Source organism: Elephas maximus, chromosome 10, assembly GCF_024166365.1.
Source record: "Elephas maximus indicus isolate mEleMax1 chromosome 10, mEleMax1 primary haplotype, whole genome shotgun sequence".
NCBI lineage: Eukaryota > Metazoa > Chordata > Mammalia > Proboscidea > Elephantidae > Elephas > Elephas maximus.
In genome coordinates, this window is record NC_064828.1 from 23,341,359 (window position 1) to 23,364,132 (window position 22,774).

Here is a 22,774-nt window from a genome sequence, read left to right on the forward strand (position 1 = left end):
TTTCAGGGGTTCATCTACCCTCCATGGCTCCAGAAAGTCACGACTATTTTTAAATGGTAGCTGTCTCGTGCCAGAAACAGGAAAACCTGGGAACTGACTGGTTATACATCTACTGAATTATTTGCTTTAAAAATCTTGGCCTCTTTCTAGCTTCTAGGGAAATTAAAGCCTTTTGGTAGCCAGGGTTTCGCAGGTCTCACAACTATCTCTTCTAAAAAGGGAGGACTTCTTTTTGTATTGTTCTTGGCAGGTGGTGACCTACTTGGCAGGCTGTGGCCTACAGAGCTGCCCCATGCTTCTGGCAAAAGGATACCCTGACATCGGCTGGAACCCCATTGAAGGGGAGCGCTACCTGTCCTTCCTGAGGTTTGCTGTCTTCGTGAACAGTAAGTCTTAAGTTTTCTATGCCTTTCAGACCCAGGATAGCTCAATCATGGGCGCATACAAGGAAAAATGGATTCTTCCATTGATTCTTATGCATAAATATCATAGATTCTACACGTGCTGGGCAGCTGGCAGAGAATTCTTAGGGAAAATCTGGAGAATCGGGCCAGATGAAGATCAAGAGTAGAGTCTAATGGGCGGAGCACCGGGGCCTAGTCAAAGATCCAGCAACAAATTCACTGTGAGGGCATGGGCTTGTCACCTCTGTATTTCTCCTGTCAGTAAAAGAGAGGCTTGTTAATATCTTCATATCATCTACATCACAGAGTTAAATGTAGCTGTGCCTCCAGATCCTTAGATTATTGAATGGGTGGATAGATGTGATGGGTGGGTGGATGGGTGGGTGGATGGGTGCGTGGGTGGGCGGACGGACGGGCGGATGAATGGACAGACGGATGGGTAGAGTACTGAATGAATAAAGTCAGGAATAATTGAATATCTGTAAAACCCAAAACCCAACCAAACCACTGCTGTCGAGTCGATTCCAACTCATAGCAACCCTATAGGACAGAGTAGAACTGCCCGATAGAGTTTCCAAGGAGCACCTGGCAGATTCGAACTGCCAACCTCTTGGTTAACAGACGTAGCGCTTCATCACTATGCCACCAGGGTTTCCGAATATCTGTAAAGGGTAAAAAACCCTCAAGGGGAAAAAAATTCCTATAGCAACCATAAATGTTATTCTTAGTATAATTCTCCACCCATTTACAGTGAATTCCAATCTCCCAGAATTCTTCAGTTGCACCAGTATAATATGCTAAATATTGTGTTAAAAAAAAGGACTACTTTCTTGAAAATATATCCAGTCTCCCAAGATTTTGTTATAATATGAATTCACTTGTATTTACATTATAGGATTTTTTTTTAAAATTATTGTGCTTTCGGTGAAAGTTTACAGTACAAATTAGTTTCTTATTCAAAAATTTATACACAAATCATTTATGTGACATTGGTTGCAATCCCTGCAATATGTCAGAAGTCTCCCCCTTTCCCTTTACATCCTAGGTTCCCTGTGCCCATTCGTCCAGTTATCCTGTCCCTTCCTGCCTTCTCATCTTTACTTTTGGGCAAGTGTTGCCCATTTGGTCTCTTATACTTAGTTGAAATAAGGAGCACGTTCTTGTCTTAACGTGTTATTGTTTGGTTTATAGGCCAGGCTGTGAAAGGTGGAATTTGGAAGTGAATTCAGTTCTGAGTTAGTTCCTATCAGAGCAGTCAGTGGTGGTGGCCAGACATCACCTAGTTCTGGGCTCATACTGGTAGAGGCTGTGGTTCATGTGGCCCATTAGTCCTTTGGAATAGTATTTTCCTTGTGTCTTTGTTTTTTTTTTTTTTTTTCTTTTTCTTTTTTTTCATTCTCCTTTGCTACAGATGGGATGGGACCAATAGATATATCTTAGATGGCCACTTGCAAGCTTTTAAGACCCCAGACACTACTTACCAAAGGCAGATGCCGAATATTTTCTTTATGAATTATGTTATGCTAATTGACCTGGATGTCCCCCAAGACTATGGTCCCCAGTCCTCAGCCCCAGTAACTCAGTCCCTCAAGGTGTTTGGATGTGTCTAGGAAACTTCTATGACTTTGCCTTGGTCAAGTTGTTCTTACTTCCCTTATGTTGCATGTTGTCTTTCCCTTCACCATATTTAACACTTGTTTACTATCTTGTTAGTGATTTCCCCTCTCTACCTCTCCCCTCCTTCCTAATCATCAAATATTGTTTTTTTCTCTTTGTAAATCTTCTCTTGAGTTTTTATAATAGTGATCTCTTACAGTATTTGTCCTTTTGTGATTGACTTATTTCACTCAGCATAATGCCCTCCAGATTCATCTATGTTGTGACATGTTTCACAGATTCATCGTTGTTCTTTATTGTTGGGTAGTATTCCGTTGTGTGTATGTACCATAGTTTGTTTATCCATTCCTCTGTTGATGGGCACCTAGGTTATCTCCATTTTTTTTTTGCTATTGTGAACAATGCTGCAATGAACCTGAGTATGCATACGTCTATTGTATGATGACTCTCATTTCTTGAGGGTATATTCCTAAGAATGGGATTGCTGGATCATGTGGTATTTCTATGTCTAGCTTTTTAAGGAAGCACCATATCGTTTGCCATAGTGGCTGTAACAGTTTACATTCCCACAAGAAATGTCGCAAAGTCTCCCCACAATCTCTCCAACCTTTGTTATTTTCTGTTTTTTTTTTTGTTTGTTTGTTTTGTTTTGTTTTATTATTAGTGCCAGTAATGGCACGGCGAGATGGTATCTCACTGTAGTTTTGACTTACATTTCTCTCATGGCTAATGATTGCGAACGTTTCCTCATGTGTCTGTTAGCCGCCTGAATATCTTCTTTGGTGAAGTGTCTGTTCATATCCTTTACCCATTTTTTAACTGAATTATTTGTCTTTTTGTTATTGAGGTGTTGAAGCATTCTATAGATTTTACAGATTAAACCCTTGTCAGATATGTCGTAGCCAAAACTTTTTACCCAGTTATATGTTCTCTTTTTACTCTTTTGGTGAAGTGTCTTGATGAGCATAAGTGTTTAATTTTTAGGAGCACCCAGTTATCTAGTTTTTCGTCTGGTGTTTGTATATTGTTAGTTATGGTTCGTATTGAATTTATTATTCATAAATTATGTATTAAGGCTGCTAGTGTTGTGCCTATTTTTTTCTTCCATGATATTTATCATTTTAGGTTTTATATTTCAGTCTTTGATCTATTTTGAGTTAGTTTTTGTGTGTGGCGTGAAGTATGGGCCCTGTTTCATTTTTTTACAGATGAATATTCAATTTTACCAGCACCATTTGTTAGAGAGACTGTCTTTTCCCAATTTAATGGGCTTTGGGCCTTTGTCAGAGATCTACAGGTAGTTGGATTCTCAATTTTGTTCCATCAGTCCATGTGACTGTCATTGTATCAATTCCAGGCTGTTTTGACTACCGTGGCTCTTTATTTCTTTTTCTTGCCTTATTGCTCTAGCTAGGACTTCCAACTCAGTGTTAAATAGGAGTGGTGATAAAGGGCATCCTTGTCTTGTTCTCATTTTCAGGCGGAGTGCTTTCAGCCTCTTCTGTGGAGAATGATGTTGGCTGTTGGTTTTGTATTAAAAAAAAAAAAAAACCTGTTGCCATTGAGTCAATTCCAACTCATAGCAACCCTATAGGACAGAGTTGAACTACCCCATATGGTTTCCAAGGAGTGCCTGGTGGATTAGAACTGCTGACCTTTTGGTTAGCAGCTGTAGCTCTTAACCACTAACCACCAGTGTTCCCTGGTTTTGTATACATACCCTTTATTACGGTGAGGAATTTTCCTTCTATACCTATTTTATTGCGAGTTTTTATCAGGAATGGGTGTTGGACTTTGTCGAATACCTTTCCTGCGTCAATTGAGATGATCATGTGATTCCTTTCTTTCTTTTTATTTATGTGGTGGATTACATTGATTGATTTTCTAGTGTTGAGCCATCCTTGTGTATGAATGAATCCTACTTGGTATGAATATGAATGAATTCCTACTGGTATGAATCCCACTTGGTCATGGTATATTATTTTTTTTTATATGAGCTGAATTCCACTGGCTAGAATTTTGTTGAGAATTTTTGCATCTATATTCATGAGAGATACTGGTTTGTAATTTTCCCTTTTTTGTGGTATCTTTGCCTGGCTTTGGTATCAGGGGTGTGATGGCTTCATAGAATGAATTTGGAAGTATTCTTTCCTTTTCTATGCTCTGAAATAGCTTGAATAGTACTGGTGTGAGCTCTTCTCTGAATGTGTGGTAGAATTCTGCAGTGAAACCATCCAGGCCAGGACTTTTTTGTGTGTGTTGGGAGTTTTTTTAATGACCTTTTCAATATCTTCTCTCGTTATGGGTCTGTTCAAATTTTCTATCACAGTTTGTGTTAATTTGGGTAGGTAGCCTGTTTCTAGAAATTTGTCTATTTCCTCTAGGTTCTCAAATTTATTGGAGTACAATTTTTCATAGTATTCTCTTATCCTTTTATTTCAGCTGAGTCTGTTGTAATGTCCCCCATCTCTTGGGTTACTTGCTTCCTCTCCTGTTTTTCATTTGTCAGCTTGGCCAGTGGTTTGTCAATTTTGTTGATCTTTTCAAAGAACCAGCTTTTAGTCTTGTTGATTCTTTCAATTGTTTTTCTGTTCTCTACTTCATTTGTTTCTGCTCTAATCTTTATTTTTTCCTTTCTTCTGGTGGCTTTGGGCTTCTTTTGCTATTCTCTATTTGTTCAAGTTGTAGGGATAACATTTTCAGTTTGGCCTGTCTTTTTGTTTTTGACATGTGCATTTATTGCTATAAATTGACCTTTGAGTGCTGCATTTGCTGTATACTGAAGGTTTTGGTGCAATGTGTTTACATTCTCCTTTGATTCAAGAATTTTTTCTTCCCTCTTTGATTTCTTCTATTACCCAGTTATTTTTAAACAAAGTGTTATTCAGTTTCCATGTATTTGATTTTTTTTTTCCTTGCTCTTCCTGTTTTGATTTCAATATTTATGACATTGTGATCAGAGAGAATGCTTTGTATTATATCAGTGTTTTGTATTTCATTAAGTGTTGCTTTGTGGCCTAAACTGCAGTCCGTTCTGGAGAATGTTCTTTGTGTGTTGGAGAACAATGTATACTTTGCTGCTGGTGGGTAGAGTGTTCTATATGTGTCTATGAGTCAAAGTGTTGCCTGTGGCCTTTAGATCTTCTGTTTCTTTGTTGAGTTTCTTTTTAGATGGTCTGTCCTTTATCTAGAGTGGTGTGCTGAGGTCTCCTACTATTACAGTGGAACTGTCAATTTCTCTTTGCAGTGCTGTTAGAGTTTGTTTTATGTATTTTGGAATTCTGTCGCTGGATGCGTAAATTTTCTTTGAGATTATGTCTTCTTTGTGGATTGTCCCTTTAATCATTATATAATGTTATTCCTTGTTTCTTACGGTGGATTTTTTTCTTAAAGACTCTTTTATATCGGGTTAATGTTGCCACTCCTGCTTTTTTTGGTTACTGTTCGCTTTGTATATTTTTTTTCCATCTTTTGATTTGTAAGATATTTATGTCTTTGTATCTAAGGTGTGTCTCTTGTAAACAACATATTGATGGGTCTTTTTTTTTTTTCTTTTAACCCATTCTACCACTCTCTCTTTATGAGTGCATTTAAGCCATTTATATTCAGCGTGATTATCAATAGGTATGACTTTATTGATATCATATTGTTTTGCTTTTCTTTGTGGTCCTAACATTTTCTTTGTTCCTCTTACTTTCCTGTGCTGAGTTCCTTTTGTTCGTGGGTTTTCTTTTCATTTCTTTCATTAGTATATATTTTGTGTGTACTGAGGCTTTATGTTTCTGTTCTTTTTTATTTTAATGAGTAGGTTTATTAACTTTCTTTGTGGTTACCTTGAAATTTACTTTTATCTTCCTAAGTTTGAACCACTATTTTACTACTTGGTATTGCCTTGACTTCCTTTCCATTTGAAAGTTCTATATGTACACTGTTTATTCTCCCTTTTACTGTTTTTACCTTGTCGTCACTTATAGACTGATGTTTCTCTTTCCGTTTTAACTCTCTTAGCTTTGTTTTATTTTATTTTTTAAATAATTTTTATTGTGCTTTAAGTGAAAGGTTACAAATCAAGTCAGTCTGTCACATATAAGCTTATATACACCTTACTGCATACTCCCATTTACTCCCCCGCAATGAGTCAAAAAATATGCAACGCTTCACGAATTTGCGTGTCATCCTTGCGCAGGGGCCATGCTAATCTTCTCTGTATCGTTCCAATTTTAGTATATGTGCTGCCGAAGCGAGCACGCTTTGTTTTATTTTTGAGAGTTCTTTATAGGGCTATTATTGAGAATTCTTTACAGGGCTAGGTGAGAAAGAGAAAGTAAAGGAAAAAAGTTAAAAGAAAAAAACAGTGGTGGGGTAGACCCACGTACTAGTGGGGAGGGGAGATTGTATATTGGGGGGGAGAAATAAAAAGAGAAAAAAATGGGGCTGCAGGAGCCTGAAGATGGGGGTGGCACAGACCTAGGGCAGTGGTGCGCCAGTGGCTCTCTAGTAACGGTAGTGTGGCAGGATAGGTGGGAATGGAGAGAGGTGGCATATGTGACTAGGTGGAAGAGAAAAAGAAATCTTTAAAAAATGGCAGCTTGATGGGAGCTGGCAGGAATGAGGGTGGAGATGGCCTATAGGGCTAGATGGGACGGAGAAGGAAAAGAACAAAAGAAAGAAAGAAGTGGGAGGAGGTGGACCCAAGGGGTGGGAGGGAGGTTCGGATTGTGACTGTGGTGGTGGAGGCTGCCGGAATGGGGGCTTCTTCCTTCTGCTCACCAAAAGGGTAAGGGATGGGAAAGCATGTTACTCTGGTTACCAGTTCTCTGTCTCCTGTTGGAAGTTCCATGAAGTTGCCTTCCCTGTCTGGGGTCATTGCTGGCTATGTTTCAAGATGGTGATGCTGGTCAGTGTTAGTTGGCAGGGGACCTCCACTCTGTATCTCTCCATTTTCTCTCAGTTTCTTCTTCCATTCAGTGTTTGATCTAATCCCTTCATTTGATGATCAGGTTTCCAAGATAGACAACTGTATCCGTTTTACTTACTTTTTCAGGTCTTTGCTTTTGGGGGGGCAGGATGGTGCATCTGTCTAGGATGCCATGTTCGCTCCATCTCTATATTATAGTTTTAATCCCTGTCCCTTTTCCAGTTTGGGGTTCCAAGCTAATAAATCCAACTGAGCCAGTTAAGTGATGTCATAGAGAGATTGCCCCTAAAAACCAAGCATGCCAGTTCTTCTACATGTGAGAATTATCTAAATGTATTGAATATATGTCAACATATATAGACATGGAAGTGGTCATCATTTTCCAATGGATTCTTCTTGGTATCCCTTCACCCTACCCACCCACCCCCCCACCCACCCCATCTGCTTGCTTTCCTACACTCTGCTACATGCTATTCTTCATGTTTGAATGAATTCTATTCTGTTTTGCTCGCTATTCTAACTGGATCACACACCTTCAGATGCCTGTTTTCTTCCCCTGGGACCCATCTAGCAAAGTTCCTAATTATCTTCTGCTTCTCTCTGTGTATTGTTTATTTTCCCTCTATCTTTTGAGACCAGTTTCAGAGTATCCTCCAATAGACTTCTATTTCTTATCCAAATGATTGCATGTCCAGAATTAATACAGAGCTACTGTGGTAAAGATAAATCTTTTTTTTTTTTTTTTTAGTGGATTTTAAGGATTCATAAGGCTTACCAAATTATGTAAATCAACTATATGACAGGTAAGCCAGATCAAAGCTGAACAAATTCATTAATCTTGGTCACCTTCACAGTCAAAGTCAGCACTTCATGAGTCACTTATTAAGACTGTCTACCTGGGTTATGGAAGTAAAGGAATCCATTGGCTATGTGTCTCTCTGGATTGCTCAAATTCCAGCACTGGCTTATGCTGGTTAGGTACAACCACAGTGAACTAAACTCTAAACCAAAATACTTATTCGGCACCATTAGCTTTCATGTTATTTTATTTGTTTCTAACATAACTTTCTCTGCAGTACAATTACATAATGCAACAAGCCCTAGCAAATTGACCTACCAGTAGAAAGACATGTGCATTTTACTTTGATGTTTATTGTATCCCTTTAACATAAGGGCCACATTTGGTTTTGGCATAGGATATCAGCCTCTGCTTTCAAAGAATTTACAGTCCAGGAAGGAGGGTGTTGCTGTTGTTAAGTGCCATCAGGTTGGTTCTGACTCATAGTGATCCTGTTTAAAACAGAGTGAAACGTTGCCTGGTCCTGTGCCACCCTTACAGTTGTTGTTATGCTTGAACCCATTGTTGCAGCACTGTGTCAGTATATCTCCTTGAGGGTCTTCCTAGTTTTTGCTGACCTTCTACTTTATCAAGCATGATGTCCTTGTCCAGGAAATAGTCCCTCCTGATAACATATCCAAAGTACATGAGATAAAGTTATACCATGGTTGCTTCTAAGGAGCATTCTGGCTGTACTTCTTCCCAGACAGATTTGTTGGTTCTTCTGGCAGTCCATACTTATATTCAGTATTCTTCACCAACACCACAATTCAGAGGTGTCAGCCCTTCTTGGATATTCCTTATTCATAAGCTTTTACACGTATTTGAGGTGATTGAAAATATCCTGACTTAGGTCAGGCGCACCTTAATCCTCAAAGTGGCATCTTTCCTTTTCAACAGTTTAAAGAGGTCTTTGACAGGAGATTTGCCCAATGCAATACATCCTTTGATTTCCTGACCACTGCTCCCGTGGGCATTGATTGTCAATCCAAGTAAAAGGAAATACTTGACAACTTCTGTCTTTTCTCCATTTGTCATGATGTTGCTTATTGGTCCAGTTGTGAGAATTTTTGTTTTCTTATGTTGAGATGTAATCCATACTGAAGGCTGTGGTCTTTGATCTTCATCAGTAAGTGCTTCAAGTCATCTTCATTTTCAGCAAGCAAGGTTACATTATCCACATATCACAGGTTGTTAATTAGTCTTCTACCAATCCTTATGCCACGTTCTTCATATAGTTCAGCTTCTCGAATTATCTGCTCACCATACAAATTGAACAAGTATGGTAAAAGGATACAACCCTGACATACACCTTTCCTGACATTAAACCACACAGTATCCCCTTGTTCTGTTCAAACAACTGCCTCTTGATCTATGTACAGGTTCCTTATGAGCACAATTAAGTGTTCCGGAATTCTCATTGTTTGCAGTGTTATCTGTAATATATCATGATCTACACAGCCGAATGCCTTTGCTTGGTCAATAAAACACAGATAAACATTTTTCTGGTATTCTCAGCTTTCACCCAAGATCCATCTCACTTCAGCATTGATATCCCTTGTTTCCTATTCTCTTCTAAATATGGCTTGAACTTCTGGCAGTTCCCTGTTGATGTACTGCTGCAACTGCTTTTGAATGATCTTCAGCAAAATTTTACTAGTGTGTGATATTAATGATATTGTTTGATAATTTCTGCATTCTGTTGGATCACCTTTCTTTGGAATGGGCACAGATATGGATCTCGTCCACTCGATTGACTAGGAAGCTGTCTTCTAAATTTCTTGAAGACGAATGAGCACCTCCAGCACTGCATCTGTTTGTTGAAACATCTCAGTTGGTATTCCGTCAATTCCTGGAGCCTTGTTTTTAGCTATTCCCTTCAGTGCAGCTTGAACCTCTTCCTTCAGTACCATTGGTTCTTGATCATATGTTACTTCCTGAAATGGTTGAACATCAACCAATTCTTTTTGGTATAGTGACTCTATGTATCCCTTCCATCTTCTTCTGTTGATTCCTGGGGCATTCAATATTTTCCCTGTAGAATCCTTCAGTATTGCAATTCGAGGCTTGAATTTTTTTTCTTTAGTTCTTTCAGCTTGAGAAATGCTGTGTGTGTTCTTCCCTTTTGGTTTTCTAACTCCAGGTCTTTGAACATGTCATTATAATACTCTGTAGTACACCTTGACCTGCCCTTTGAGATCTTCTGTTCAACTCTTTTGCTTCATCATTTCTTCCATTCACTTTAGCTACCCTAGGTTCAAGAGCAAGTTTCAGAGTCTCTTCTGGCATCCATTTTGGTCTTTCCTTCCCTATCTTTTTAATGACTTTTTGCTTTCATCATGTATGATGTCCTTGATGTCATTCCACAGCTCATCTGGTCTTCAGTCATTAGTGTTCTATGCCTCAACTCTATTCATGAGTTGGTCTCCAAATTCAAGTTGGATATGTTCAAGGTCATATCTTGGCTTTCATGGACTTGTTTTAATTTTCTTCAACTTCAAACTTGAACTTACATATGAACAGTTGATGATCTGTTCCACAGTCAGCCCCTGGCGTTGTTCTCACTGATGATATTGAGCTTTTCCATCATCTCTTCCCACAGATGTAGTTGATTTAATTCCTGTGTATTCCATCTGACAAGCTGCACATGCGTAGTCACCATTTATGCTGCTGAAAAAAGATATTTGCGATGAAGAAGTCATCGGTCTTCCAAAATTCTATCACGCTATCTCCGGCATCGTTTCCAACTACCATATTTTCCAACTACCAATCCTTCTTCTTTGTTTCCAACTTTTGTATTCCAATTACCAGTAATTTTTAATGCATCTTGATTGCATGTTTGATCAGCCTCAGACTTTGTAACTTGGTAAAAATCTTCAATTTCCTCATTTTTGGCATTAGTGGCTGGTACACAAATTTGAATAGTAGTCATATTAACTGACCTTCCTTGTAGGTGTATGGATGTTATTCTATCACAGACGGCATTGTACTTCAGAACTGATCTTGAAATGTTCTTTTTGATGAAGAGTGTGATGCCATTCCTCTTCAATTTCTCATTCCCAGCATAGTAGACCATATGACTGTCTGATTCAAAATGACCAATACCAGTCCATTTCAGCTTACTAATGCCTGCAATATCAATCTTTGTGTTCCATTTCATTTTTGATGATTTCCAATTTTCCTAGATTCATGCTTCTCACGTTCCAATATTCCAGTGCTTAATGGATGTTTGCAGCTCTTTCTTCTCATTTCGAGTCGTGCCACATCAGCAAATGAAGGTGCCAAAAGCCTGACTCCATCGGTGTCGTTAAGATCAACTCTACTTTGAGGAGGCAACTCCTCCTCAGTCGTATTTTGAGCTGCTTCCAACCTGAGGGGCTCATCTTCCAGCACTGTATCAGACAGTGTTCCACTGCTATTCATAAAGTTTTCACTGAACAGTTTTTTCAGAAGTAGACTACCAGGTCCTTCATCCTAGTTGTCTTAGTTTAGAAGCTCCGCTGAAATCTGTCCACCATGGGTGACCCTGCTGTTATTTGAAATACCAGTGACATCGATTCCAGCATCGCAGCAACAGACAAGCCACCACAGTACAACAAACTGGCAGATACACGGGGGATAAGGAGCGTAGACATTGTAGAGAACACAATACTAAAAATAATTGGAGTAAGACAAGAAGAGAGTGTTGAAGGGCTTCAAGAGAAAGAATTCTTATCCTGATGAGAAGATCAGAAAAGACCTCATGGAGGAGGTGACCTTAGAGATGGGCTTTTAAGGGTCAAATTTCCCCAAATACAGAGGTGCAGGAAAGGTGTGGCAGTTTAAAGCAGCATGAGCAGTAACCTAAAGGACAAAACATGCTGTGTTCAGGAAATAGCGATCTTTTGGTCCAGAGAACGGTTACATAGATGGAATTGGTAGGAGATGAGGCTTAAGTGGTAGGTAGGGGGTTATCATGGGGAGGAACCTAAATGCCAAGATGAAAAGTTTAGTTTTGATTCAGTGTGAAGTGAACTGGGAAACCTTTTTAACAGAAGAACGATATGACAGGTACCATAATGATAAGAATGGAAATGGGCACCACAATGATACCAGGGAGAGAGGTTGCTACCTGGAAGACTGGTGCCATGCCAAGGTTGGAGTAATGAGTTTCTGAATTATAAGGGTGGTGGAGAAGACACAGTTTAAAAAAAATTATAGAGACAGAATATAAAGGACTAGATGATGGTTATGGTGGCTGAGCATGGGTATGTTGAGAGAAAAGGAGCAAAGGTCATATTGAAGCTTGGAGATTTGAGGGTAGGGGAAAAAGAAATAAGGATGTCAGCAGGAGCAGATGGTTTGGGATGGAAGATAATAAGCTTGGTTTGGTTCAGATCATGTTGAATTTGCAGTGTGCAACACCCAAATAGAGTTGCCCCTAATTGGGGTTATAGAATAGAGATCAATCAATCAACAGATGGGGACAAAATAGATTTGCAGATCATCTGTAGCTGAAATAATGACAGTAAATTGTCACAAAGGGAAGTATTAAAAGGAGAGATATGGACAGTATGAAAAAGAAAAAGTTAGAACTTTATACAATACCTGTAGGAGGAGGAAGGGTGGCTCAGTCAAAACAGTGATATGAGAGAAGAAAGGGCTGTAGAGTGGAATATCTTGGGTTTAAATCCTGTTCTACCATTTACAAGTTATGTAAACTTGGGTAAGTTATTAAAACTTTACTTGCCTTGGTTTTTTTAAAATATAAAGATAATAGCATGTCCCTCACAGAGTTGTTGGTGAGGCCTAAATGAACAATCCGTGGAAAACTTAGTTTACCACAATGCCAGAAACATAGCAGGCTCACAGTCAGTGTTTGTTAGTACTAGTTGTTGTTGATCTTTACAGGGGAACTAGAGCATTTGAAATGGGAAGACTGTATTTATTTCTTGGGGTCTCATATACTTTATAAGTCTTAATGTCTAAGAGGCGGTTATAAAGGACTTCCTGGACATTTTTGCGGTTTGAAATTGTAGAAGTAACTCTTAAAGACAGCTCTGATTCTCAGTAATGAAAGATGAAGTTGAAGTGGGTGGTCTCGGTGTATGATGGGGTGTTTATGGCGGGTAATGATGGGTGATGTTGGATGATGATGAATGATGGTGGGCAGTAGATGGTGATGGTGGGTGGTAGTGGTAGATGATGAGGGTGTTTATGGTGAGTGATAGTAGAGTGGTGCATGGTGATGATGATGATGATGAGCTATGATGATTGGGTGGTAGATGGTCATAGCAGGTTGTGGGAATGATCAAGATGGGTGGTGGTTAGTGATGGTGGACATGGTGATAGTGGGTTGTAGGTGGTAGTGGTGAATGATGGGTGAGGATGGTGATAGTGGGTGAGGAGAAGTGACAGTGGCAGATGAGAGTGTTTGTGGTGGGTGATGGTAAATAATGGTGGGGTTGGTGATAGTGGATAGAGAATTATGATGATGAGGATGGTGGGATGTAATGATTAGGAGATACATGGTCATAGCAGCTTGTGGGGGGGAATTGTGGGCAGTGGTGAGTGATGTTGGGAGTGGTATAGTGGGTGGTGGGTGGTGAGAGTGATGTTGTTGATGATAACAACAACAACAACAAAAAACTCATTACCATTGAGTCAATTCCGACTCATAGCAACCCTGTAGGACAGAGTAGAACAACCTATAGGGTTTCCAAGGAGCAGCTGGTGGATTCAAACTGCTGACCTTTTGGTTAGCAACCAGACTCTTAACCACTGCGCCACCATGGCCCTGATGATGATAACAGCAAACAGTTAATCATTTAACATCACATACCGTCAGCACTCACCATCCCTACCATCACTCACCACCTACAACCCGCTGTCACCACTTTTGAAACACTTATATGTGTTAACTTACTTAAATTCTACAACAATCCAATGAGGTAGGTACTGTCAACATCCTTATTTTAGAGATGAAGACGTTGAGGCTTAGAAAAATAAAAGGCCTTGCCCAGAGGCACACAGCTAGTAGGAACTAAAGCCAGGATTTGAGCTGAAGCAGTATGGCTCCAGAGCCAAACTGTGCAAACTGTTATGTAGTATTGCCTTCCTAGCACTGTCTCCCTAATGAACAAGTGAACTTGTCAAAAACTTTGGCATTATTTGGTTACCGTTCAGTGCTAATGTATTTTTTAAAGTGCTTTATTAAGGCTCTAAAAGTGAAGCTTTTGCCAAATCAAAATCTTTTGCTGTATCAAAATAATAGAATTAGAAAATTCTAACATTATTTTACTAGTATTTCTTTTCACAATGTTTGTCTTAAATCTTCTTAAACAAGATTTGCATTTAAAAGAACTTAACGCATTGATTTTCTTTATTTTTATTAGTTTGCGGGGAAGCCTTGAGTTATGTTTAACTCTGAGAGAAATGAAGTCGAGAAGCTTCTATTTACATGGCATTTGCAGTCTCTATAGCCAGGCTAGACACAGTTGCATCTGGGTGTCTGGGATCAGTCCCTTCCTAACGTAGATCCCGAGAAGGAAAAGATTTCTTAGCAGTCCACAAGAAGAAAGACAAAAGCTACTCTGTGTTTTCTTGAAGTTCTTGGTATTTGTGTTTCAGTAATATCTTCCCCGGAGTGCAAACTTAGTTGTGAGGAACACGGCATCTCCTAGCTTTGCTGAATCTGTGTCTGTAGGCAGATTTATTATCAGTAGCCGTAATGTGTACATCTGTCATGTGAAGAGTTTATGAGGAGCTGTGAGATGTGACAAGAGATATGCTCTAGAACTTCTGCCCTCAAGTTCCTAACAACCCACAGCAGGAAACAGAAAGAAAATCCAAGTAGAATGACCAGAAACATACTTGGAATAATACTAAAAGCAATATAATCAAACACACCCACCTGTACAGCAGCACATGTAAGTGTTGGCATGCCGAGAATGATGATGCTTAAAGGAATTCTGAATGGTACAAAAGGTTAATGTGCTCTGCTGTTAACTGAAAGGTTGGCAGTTTAAGTCCACACAGAGGCACCTTGGAAGAAATCCCTGGCACTCTACTTCTGAAAGATTAGCTATTGAAAACCCTATGGAGCACAGTTCTATTCTGACACACATGGAGTTACCATGAATCAGAACAGACTTGACAGCAGCTGGTAGAGTCAGTCTGGCAATGGATGGGGAAGGAGTCAGGTGTTGCATAACTTCTTGGAGAATGAAATGGGTGTCGTTTCGCAGAGTAGTGTGGGGAGAACACAGAGATGGGGCCCTTGAGCCCCATAAATCTTTAGGACAAGAGCACAAACTGGCATCTTAGATTTGAAGGGCATTGAAGGTGTAGATACTTAAAAGGATCAGCTGGTTCGTTTCTGTCCATGCATTCTTGTTTTTTAGAGTCAGAAAGGATATAATGGCCGTTCTTTGGTACTAAAGACTGAACGGTTAGGACTAAAATGTGTAAGACATTGTTCTTGTTCTCAAAGTTATAATACAGTTGGAAATTACCAATGATAAAAGTTTTAAATAGTAGTTTAAGACAAATATGGAAAGCATCACAGTGCTCTTCAGACTAGGGTGGTAAGAGGTAGCCTTCAGGAAAAGGTAGAATATGAGGTACATTTTGAGATATAGCTAGTGGGGGGACTGGTACTTAATGTCTGTGTTACTCCTTCTTACCGATTATGAGGTATGTACACTTCTTCTACCCTACCTTCCTTTCTTCCAATTGGCTTTCTTGAATCGCCATGCCTGGTAAAGAGGAGAGAAATCAGCCAGTGAGCCAGGTAAAGGGTTTATGTAGACAAAGGCAAGGAAATATGACTCCATCTGTAAAAACTCAAAGCAAAATAGTGTCAAAGTTTAGAACTAAGTGGATAGTCAAAAACAACACAAGAACTAGAAAATAAATTCCTCAAGTAAAGAAACCAATGGCAAACCAAAGCCCAGAGTGCCACAACGAGGAACTCCCTGGTTGTAGTGAAAGAATGTTTGATTCTGTTCTTTTCGTACTAAGTGAACTGCTCAGAAATTTTCATCCAGAGTCCCCTGCGGGGTCCACATGGCAATGCTAGCAGAGAGTTTTGGCAGCGGGCCCAGATGTCCAGAAATCCATATTTCATCTCATCAGCCATTTTGTTGATAACCAAACAAAACACCAAACCCACTGCTGTCGAGATGATTCCAATTCACAGCAACCCTGTAGGAGGAAGTAGAACTGCCCCAGAGAGTTTCCAAGGAGCACCTGGTAGATTCGAACTGCCGACCCTTTGGTTAGCAGCCGTAGCGCTTAACCACTATGCCACCAGGGTTTCTGTTTTGTTGATAAGAATGGTAAATAAAGCCAGATACCCAGTACCCAGTGCCGTTAATTTTAACTATGGATTTTAGCTGAAACATTAATAAAAAAAACTATGGATTTTAGCTGAAACATTAATACAGGAGAAAAAAACAGCTTTACCAACATGATTCACACAATATTATGTAATATTATGAGCCAAGAATACGCATAGTTAATAGACCTCATTCTTTCAGAGCATCCCTCTTTTCTGACTCCATCTCACTCGAGTTTTATTTCACAGATTCTAGAAAGAGACATATGGGCCCAAATTCTAGACACATGGGCAATATTTTAGTGTAATTCTGGGTTCAAATACTGGTCTCTAAATTTCCTGGGCTACTTTGCCATTCCACCTTGCATGGTTTCATTTAGTCCCATCGCTTTAAATTATACATACATGCTGATGTTCCCCAAATGTCCAGCCTTACCTTCTTGCCTGAGACCCAGATTGTGTATCCAGCTACCCACTTATTAGACTTAGGGGTCGAATAAGCATCTGACAATTTGCACATATTAAAGCTGAATTTGTAGCTATCTCCTCTAAACCTGTTTTTTTCCTGAGGGTTTTCCATCTCCCTAACTAGAACCTCCAACCATTCAGATATTCAAGCCAAATCTTAGGCAGCACCCTTGATTCACCCTTTTCATTTATCCCCACATCAGCAAATTCCATTAATTCAATGTATAAAAGATACCTGAAGACAGTCTGCTTCTCTCTATCTCCACTGGCCACGTCCTACTCCAAGCTATCATTATCTTCCATCTGGACTACTGCAGGAGTACAGGAACTGATTTCTCTGCTTCTGCTATCACCCCTATATCAGGAAGCCTCTTCTGCATAACAAGCAACTTCAGAACCTCAGTGGCATAGAAAAATAAGCATTTATTTCTTGCTTACACAACTGCAAAATGGCTGGGAAGCTCTGCTGCAGGTATGTGGGTCCACTGGGGTGGCTGTGCTCTACTTGTCTCATTCTGAGGTCCAGACTAGAGGAGTAGTGGCCACCCAAAGTGCTCTTTCTCATGGTGGTGGCGGAAGTTCAAGGACACAAACCCAATTTCTCTGCCTGCATCACTGCCACTAACATTCCACTGGCCAATTCAAGTCACATAGCCAAGACCAAATCACACGGCCAAGCCCAAGTCAAGGGAATTACACCTCCTATACCATAGCCTTTGGCAAGACATGGATGTACAACAGAGGAGGGAAGAATTGAAATCAATAAATCAGTCTACCAACCCTCTACAATCTCTTCTCCATATAGCCACACAAATGGTCTTTTTAAAGTATTAGTAAGATTGTATCGTCCCTCTGTTTAAAGCCCTTTCTGGCTTCCCATTGCACCTAAAACAAAATCCAAACCTGTTACAACACTTTCTGAGGCTTTACACCATCTGGCTGTTGCCTACCTCAACCACCTCATCACATTATTCACCCATCCCTGTCTTTCAATATTCATCCCCTTTTTCCCTGCACTATCCAACTTGCCCGCCTCAGCCGCAACAATTACCCTGTCCCTTCTCAAGACCTTTGTTGGGCCTCTCCCTCTGCTTGAACACTCTTCTTCCAACTCTTAGAAATGCTGCCTTCTCAAACCTCTGATCAAGCTCATATGTTATTTCCTTAGACTGACTTATCTAAAGAAACTCCCTCCATCATTACTTTCCTCATAGGTCCTACACCAATCTGTTACGTATTATGTTTATTGATTTTTTAAAACTTATTTATTGCCTTCCAGACCTACTAGAATTGATGCCCCCTAAGAGCAAAAAAAAAAAAAAAAAAAAACTTTGTCTTGTTCACATGTGTCCACTGTGCCTGGATCAGCAACACACATATAGTGTGGGCTCAGTCAACAGTGAAGTTAATGAACAATGGGCAAACCATCCCTAGGATGCTTTCTGTGTGCGACAATTGTTTATGGACACATCCCTAGCTCCTCCTTCTCAGGCTGGGCAGTCCTAAGGAGTGTGTCGTCATCCCTGGCAATGACTTGGTTCATACGAGTTGCCTGGCACCATATCTAAGTTGGCACTTACCAAGAAAAGGTATTGGACCCTGGCCATCACCCTTGCCTTGTCATTGTTTAGGTGAACCAAGTGGAAGTATCTTCAGACTCTTTCCTGCTGAATCCCCAGTGCTCTCTCTTACTGCAATGGAACTTGAGTGTGGATATGTTCTTTTCCTTAGGACTAATTGAATCTGAGGAAATGGACAACCCAGGCTCTTATAAACAGCATCTGGTAAAGCAGTGCTTTGACAGATAGTCAGCATCAGTTTTCCATCCAAGTTTGGGAAATGGTTTATCACCATCAAAATGCATTATAATTCATTTATTAATTGTACATGGTTTCCTTCCCAGTGCTACACAAAGAGGACTCTGTACTCCTTGCTCTAACGGAATTCATAATCTAAAAAACATTAATAATAATAATAGTAGCTAACATTTATTGTACTCTCACCATGTGCTAGAAATGGGCTTTGTGCTTTAAGCCAAAGGATCATCTTCAAATGATCCTCTGAGGTAATGATATTTATTATCTAGATTTTACTGATGAGGAAACAGAAACACCATTTTAAATGTCTATCTTACATCTCAGTGAAGTCTGTTCATTCATCTCAGAAATATGTTTTAAATGCCTGTTTCATGATAGATGTTAGCAAGACCCTGAAGCATACAGGGATAGATAGATGTACAGCCTTGATCTAATGGAGCACATGGCATTTGTTGTTGTTAGGTGCCGTTGAGTCAGTTCTAACTCATAGTGACCCTGTGTACGGCAGAATGAAACACTGACTGGTCTTGCACCGTCCTCACATTCTTGCTGTGCTCGAGCCCATTGTTGTAGCCACTGTGTCAGTCCATCTCATTGAGGTTCTTTCTCTTTTTCACTGACCCTGTACTTTACCAAGCATGATACCCTTCTCCAGGGACTTGATGGCTCCTGATAACATATCCAAAGTAAGTGAGACTAGGTCTCACCATCCTCGCTTCTAAGGAGCATAGTGAGGGACAGAAAAAATTCATTAATTATACTTGTTTTCAATGCTTGAGGTACAAGGTGTTTGAAGGGACTATGCCCTCTGGGGTGTCCATGTGTAAGCTGGTCCTGAAGGATAAGGAGGCCATATCGAGGTCAAGAGTTTACACCAAGGGCTTGGGAAGGAAGAGAGTGTCCAGGCAGAAAAACAGGGACTGTAGTTAGAACCTAGAGAGTGAGAAAAATAGTGGGCTGAAGATAAAACCATTGCATCTCAACTAAGTGTCCCTGTGGTGAGAATGACTGCTTTACCACGGGTAAAATAGGGAGAATCATTTCCGTTTCCATCCAACTGCTCAGGAATGTTGAAAAGAGGGTAGTAAATTGAAGATAGTTTTGAGAGCCTTTGAAGAAAAGAACTGTGAACATCCATGCTGTTATTAAGCTCATTATTCATTTTGGAACTGAAGCAAAAAATCATTGTAAGCCCTTGGGCAAAACTACTTTATCTCAAATCTCTGCCTTGAAAACTGCCTTCAAGGTCAATATTCATCTTCCCTACAGTGGATTTGGTTGGTAGTCATGCTTGCTGAGCTCTAGGTAATTAGGATGAGAATGTTCTCTCTCTTCTAACCGTGCCATTGGAAACCCTGGTGGTGTACTGGTTAAGAGCTACAGCTGCCAACCAAAGGGTCGGCAGTTCGAATCCACCAGGCGCTCCTTGGAAACTCTATGGGGCAGTTCCACTCTGTCCTATAGGGTCGCTATGAGTCGGAATCAAGTCGACGGCACTGGGTTGGTTTTTTTTGTTTTTTTGAACTGTGTCATCTTCTACCTTGTGAAGCCTTTGGAAATCCTCTCTCTAATTAGCAGCAATTGCTACACTACAGTTCCTTCCTCCTACAGTGACCTTTGTGCACCCCCACAGAGGTCTGCATTACAGTAGTCAAGTGATAGCTCCCTGGGTCAGTTATAGGAGCCAACCTAATTAGCTTAGATCCAAGACCCAGGACTCGGATAAAATAGGCTAATTTGGCAAAAGAATTTCGATAGAAAACTGCATATAGAACTCATGGTCTGATTTTCAAACTTCTGATGTGTATTATGGTTCCATGTCCCATCAAACTCCATGATCTGATGGCTGTGGGAAGAGCTACATTGAATTTAGCATCCTGGTAGAACTGTGTCTGACCTATGAGCATTTCTACTCTGGGAGCTAAAATCATCAGAGTACAGTATTTAAATAAGCTTGAGTGACAGGGGTTTTTTTCCCCTTAGTTTTGGCATTTGAAAATGCCTACTGGGAGGGCTGATACATGAGCTACTCGATAAGTATTGGGGCCAATAACCTTTGAAAGTAATAGAGTTATATCTATGACTAAGAATATTTACTTTTCACTATGTTGATTGTCCTGGTAGTTTCTTTTTTTGTGTATCCTTCCTGTAATTAAACTCTTTTAGATATAAATGCTAGCCTCAACTAATAGGAAAGCATGGGGTTAGGACTCAGCATCATCACATTATAAGAGCTATTCTGTGAACTGCATAATGTCATGCAACCTCTCTCTTCTTGGTTTCTCTCCTTTGAGAATATATTGGTTCTTTCTCTCATACCATTATTATGATTAATTTACCCTTTTAGCATCTCCTCAGTGTTTTCTTCACATGAATTCTACTTTAATAAAAATTAATTCTTTTTTTGATATTGTGCATTAGATGAAATTTGAAGAAAAACTTTTGTGCAAATATCTTAGATTCTTTTTGAAGAATTGAGCTATGAAACAGTGATTGCCTGCTGATGGGCTGTTTAAATTCAGTTTAATGAAAATTTTTTTCTGAATCAAGTTTTGTAATTCCAAAACTTACAGTGACATGCACTTACAGTCTTGAGTTTCACCTTCAGCACAGAAGGCTAAATGATAAAAGAGGATGTCGGCAAGCCAAGCTCTAGTACAGGAATACAGCTGTGATCTAAGGTAGGCTTTCCAAGGCTGTAAGATGCTTCAGACATGTTCAAATATGAGTTTGCATGAGAGATGAGCACAAGTTAATTTCAAGCACTCTGACAGCGAGCTCCGCCTCTCTGCTCCCTCTGACATGATGGAGAAGTCTCATAGTATGGTTTAGACTGCTAGGCTCACTCTAAAACTAGGAGAGGCAGAAGTTTCTCAGTGGGGTGAATGAGACCTAATGAAATTGTGCAGTGTGCATACTCACATGGCAATTAGCTAAAAAGCTGAAATAACAAGGTTCTCATTTTCCTGCTGTACTCAGAATACTTCTGCCTAAGTTGATTCATAAAAATTTTCATTAAACAGGATTGAAATAGCTGTGATGGTTTTAAAAATATGTCCTCAAATTCTTTGATGCTCCTACCTCCAAGAAATGGAGTCTAATTCTCTTTCCCTTGAGTGTGGACTGGACTTAATGAATCATTTCTACTGAATAGAATATGGTAGAAGTGATTATGCATGATGAGGTTATAAAAGGCACCACAGGCTCTACCTTGCTATGTCTCTCTTGGATCACTTGCTCTATGGGAAGCCAAGTTCCATGTCACAAAAAGAATCAAGAAACCCTATGGAAAGGCCCATGTGGTGAGAATTGAGGCCTCCACCCAACATCCAGCAAGGAATTGCCAATAGTCGTGTAAGTGAGCCATCTTAGAAGTGCATTCTCCAGCCCTAGTCAAGCCCTCAAGCACCCCAGGCCAACATCTTGACTGTAACCTCATAAGAGATCTCAGGCTGGAATCACCCAGCTTGGCCACTGCCAAATTCTTGACCTTCAAAAATGTGAGCTATTAAATGATTGTTCTTTTAACTTGCTAAGTGTTTAGGTAATTATTGCAATAATAATAATTAATACAATAGCCTATCAAATACAATCTCCTGAAATCCTTCAAGGAACGTCTAATGATGTTTTAGAGAAAGTTTTCTTCAGGCTTTATCTCATACACAGCATCAAAAAAGTATTGCCTTTGAGTCTTGGCCCAGGAATAAATTGTCAGAGACAAATTAAGATTTAATCCAAGGTGTTTTAATTTTTTTTTCACTCTCTTAACAAGTGGTAGAACTGCTTTTGAAATAAAAGCATTGTTTTCTCTGCCTAGTTTTAGAATAATTTTGGGTTCACTGCCTAATTACCTCTTCAGAAGTGGGACTCTGTCATAGTTGTTTGTGATTCTTCCAGAGAGAAATACCAGCAAAATACAATTCTCCAACCTTTACCTTCCCACAGAGCTATCTTGGTAATAACCAAGGCAACTTTACGGTAGACTTTTCATCTGGGTAAGTGATTTCAGAAATGCCCTGAGGTCCATCCATATATACATGGTCCTCCTGGGGTGTGTCTCGGACTCTATTAGAATACAGATCAGGGGCTAAGAAATCACTTCTCCAGATGTTCATTTAGGCAGACCATCTTGAGTTGCAGTTTTAATTTCTCTCAAGGAAGAAAGCAAATACCTTTTAGCAGCTCACCATGGAGTTAATAAAGATGTAAAGTTCTTTGGTTCTGTAAGTCATTTGTGAATGAATCAGTAACCAGTGGCAGACTCAGTAGTGTGTTTGTCTTGCCCTCTGAGAACTTAAATATAGTGAACTAATCTTACAAAATCCTGAGTTGAAGAATAAGAGTCTATTCTATAATCATTATTCTTACTACTTCACATAAAGAGATCCTGACCTA

At 39.8% G+C, this 22,774-nt stretch overlaps 1 protein-coding gene and 1 non-coding gene across 2 annotated transcripts in view; one reads left to right on the forward strand and one right to left on the reverse strand.

The window, feature by feature from the left end:
* Positions 1–22,774, forward strand: part of RYR3 (ryanodine receptor 3) — a 626,301-nt gene that overhangs the window by 462,486 nt on the left and 141,041 nt on the right. The window contains 1 exon segment of the mRNA XM_049899608.1: positions 251–386. Coding sequence (XP_049755565.1) covers positions 251–386 — 136 coding nt within the window.
* On the reverse strand, positions 6,163–6,269 carry LOC126084883 (U6 spliceosomal RNA). The gene has a single exon (XR_007519115.1). It is a non-coding gene; the product is annotated as a U6 spliceosomal RNA (small nuclear RNA).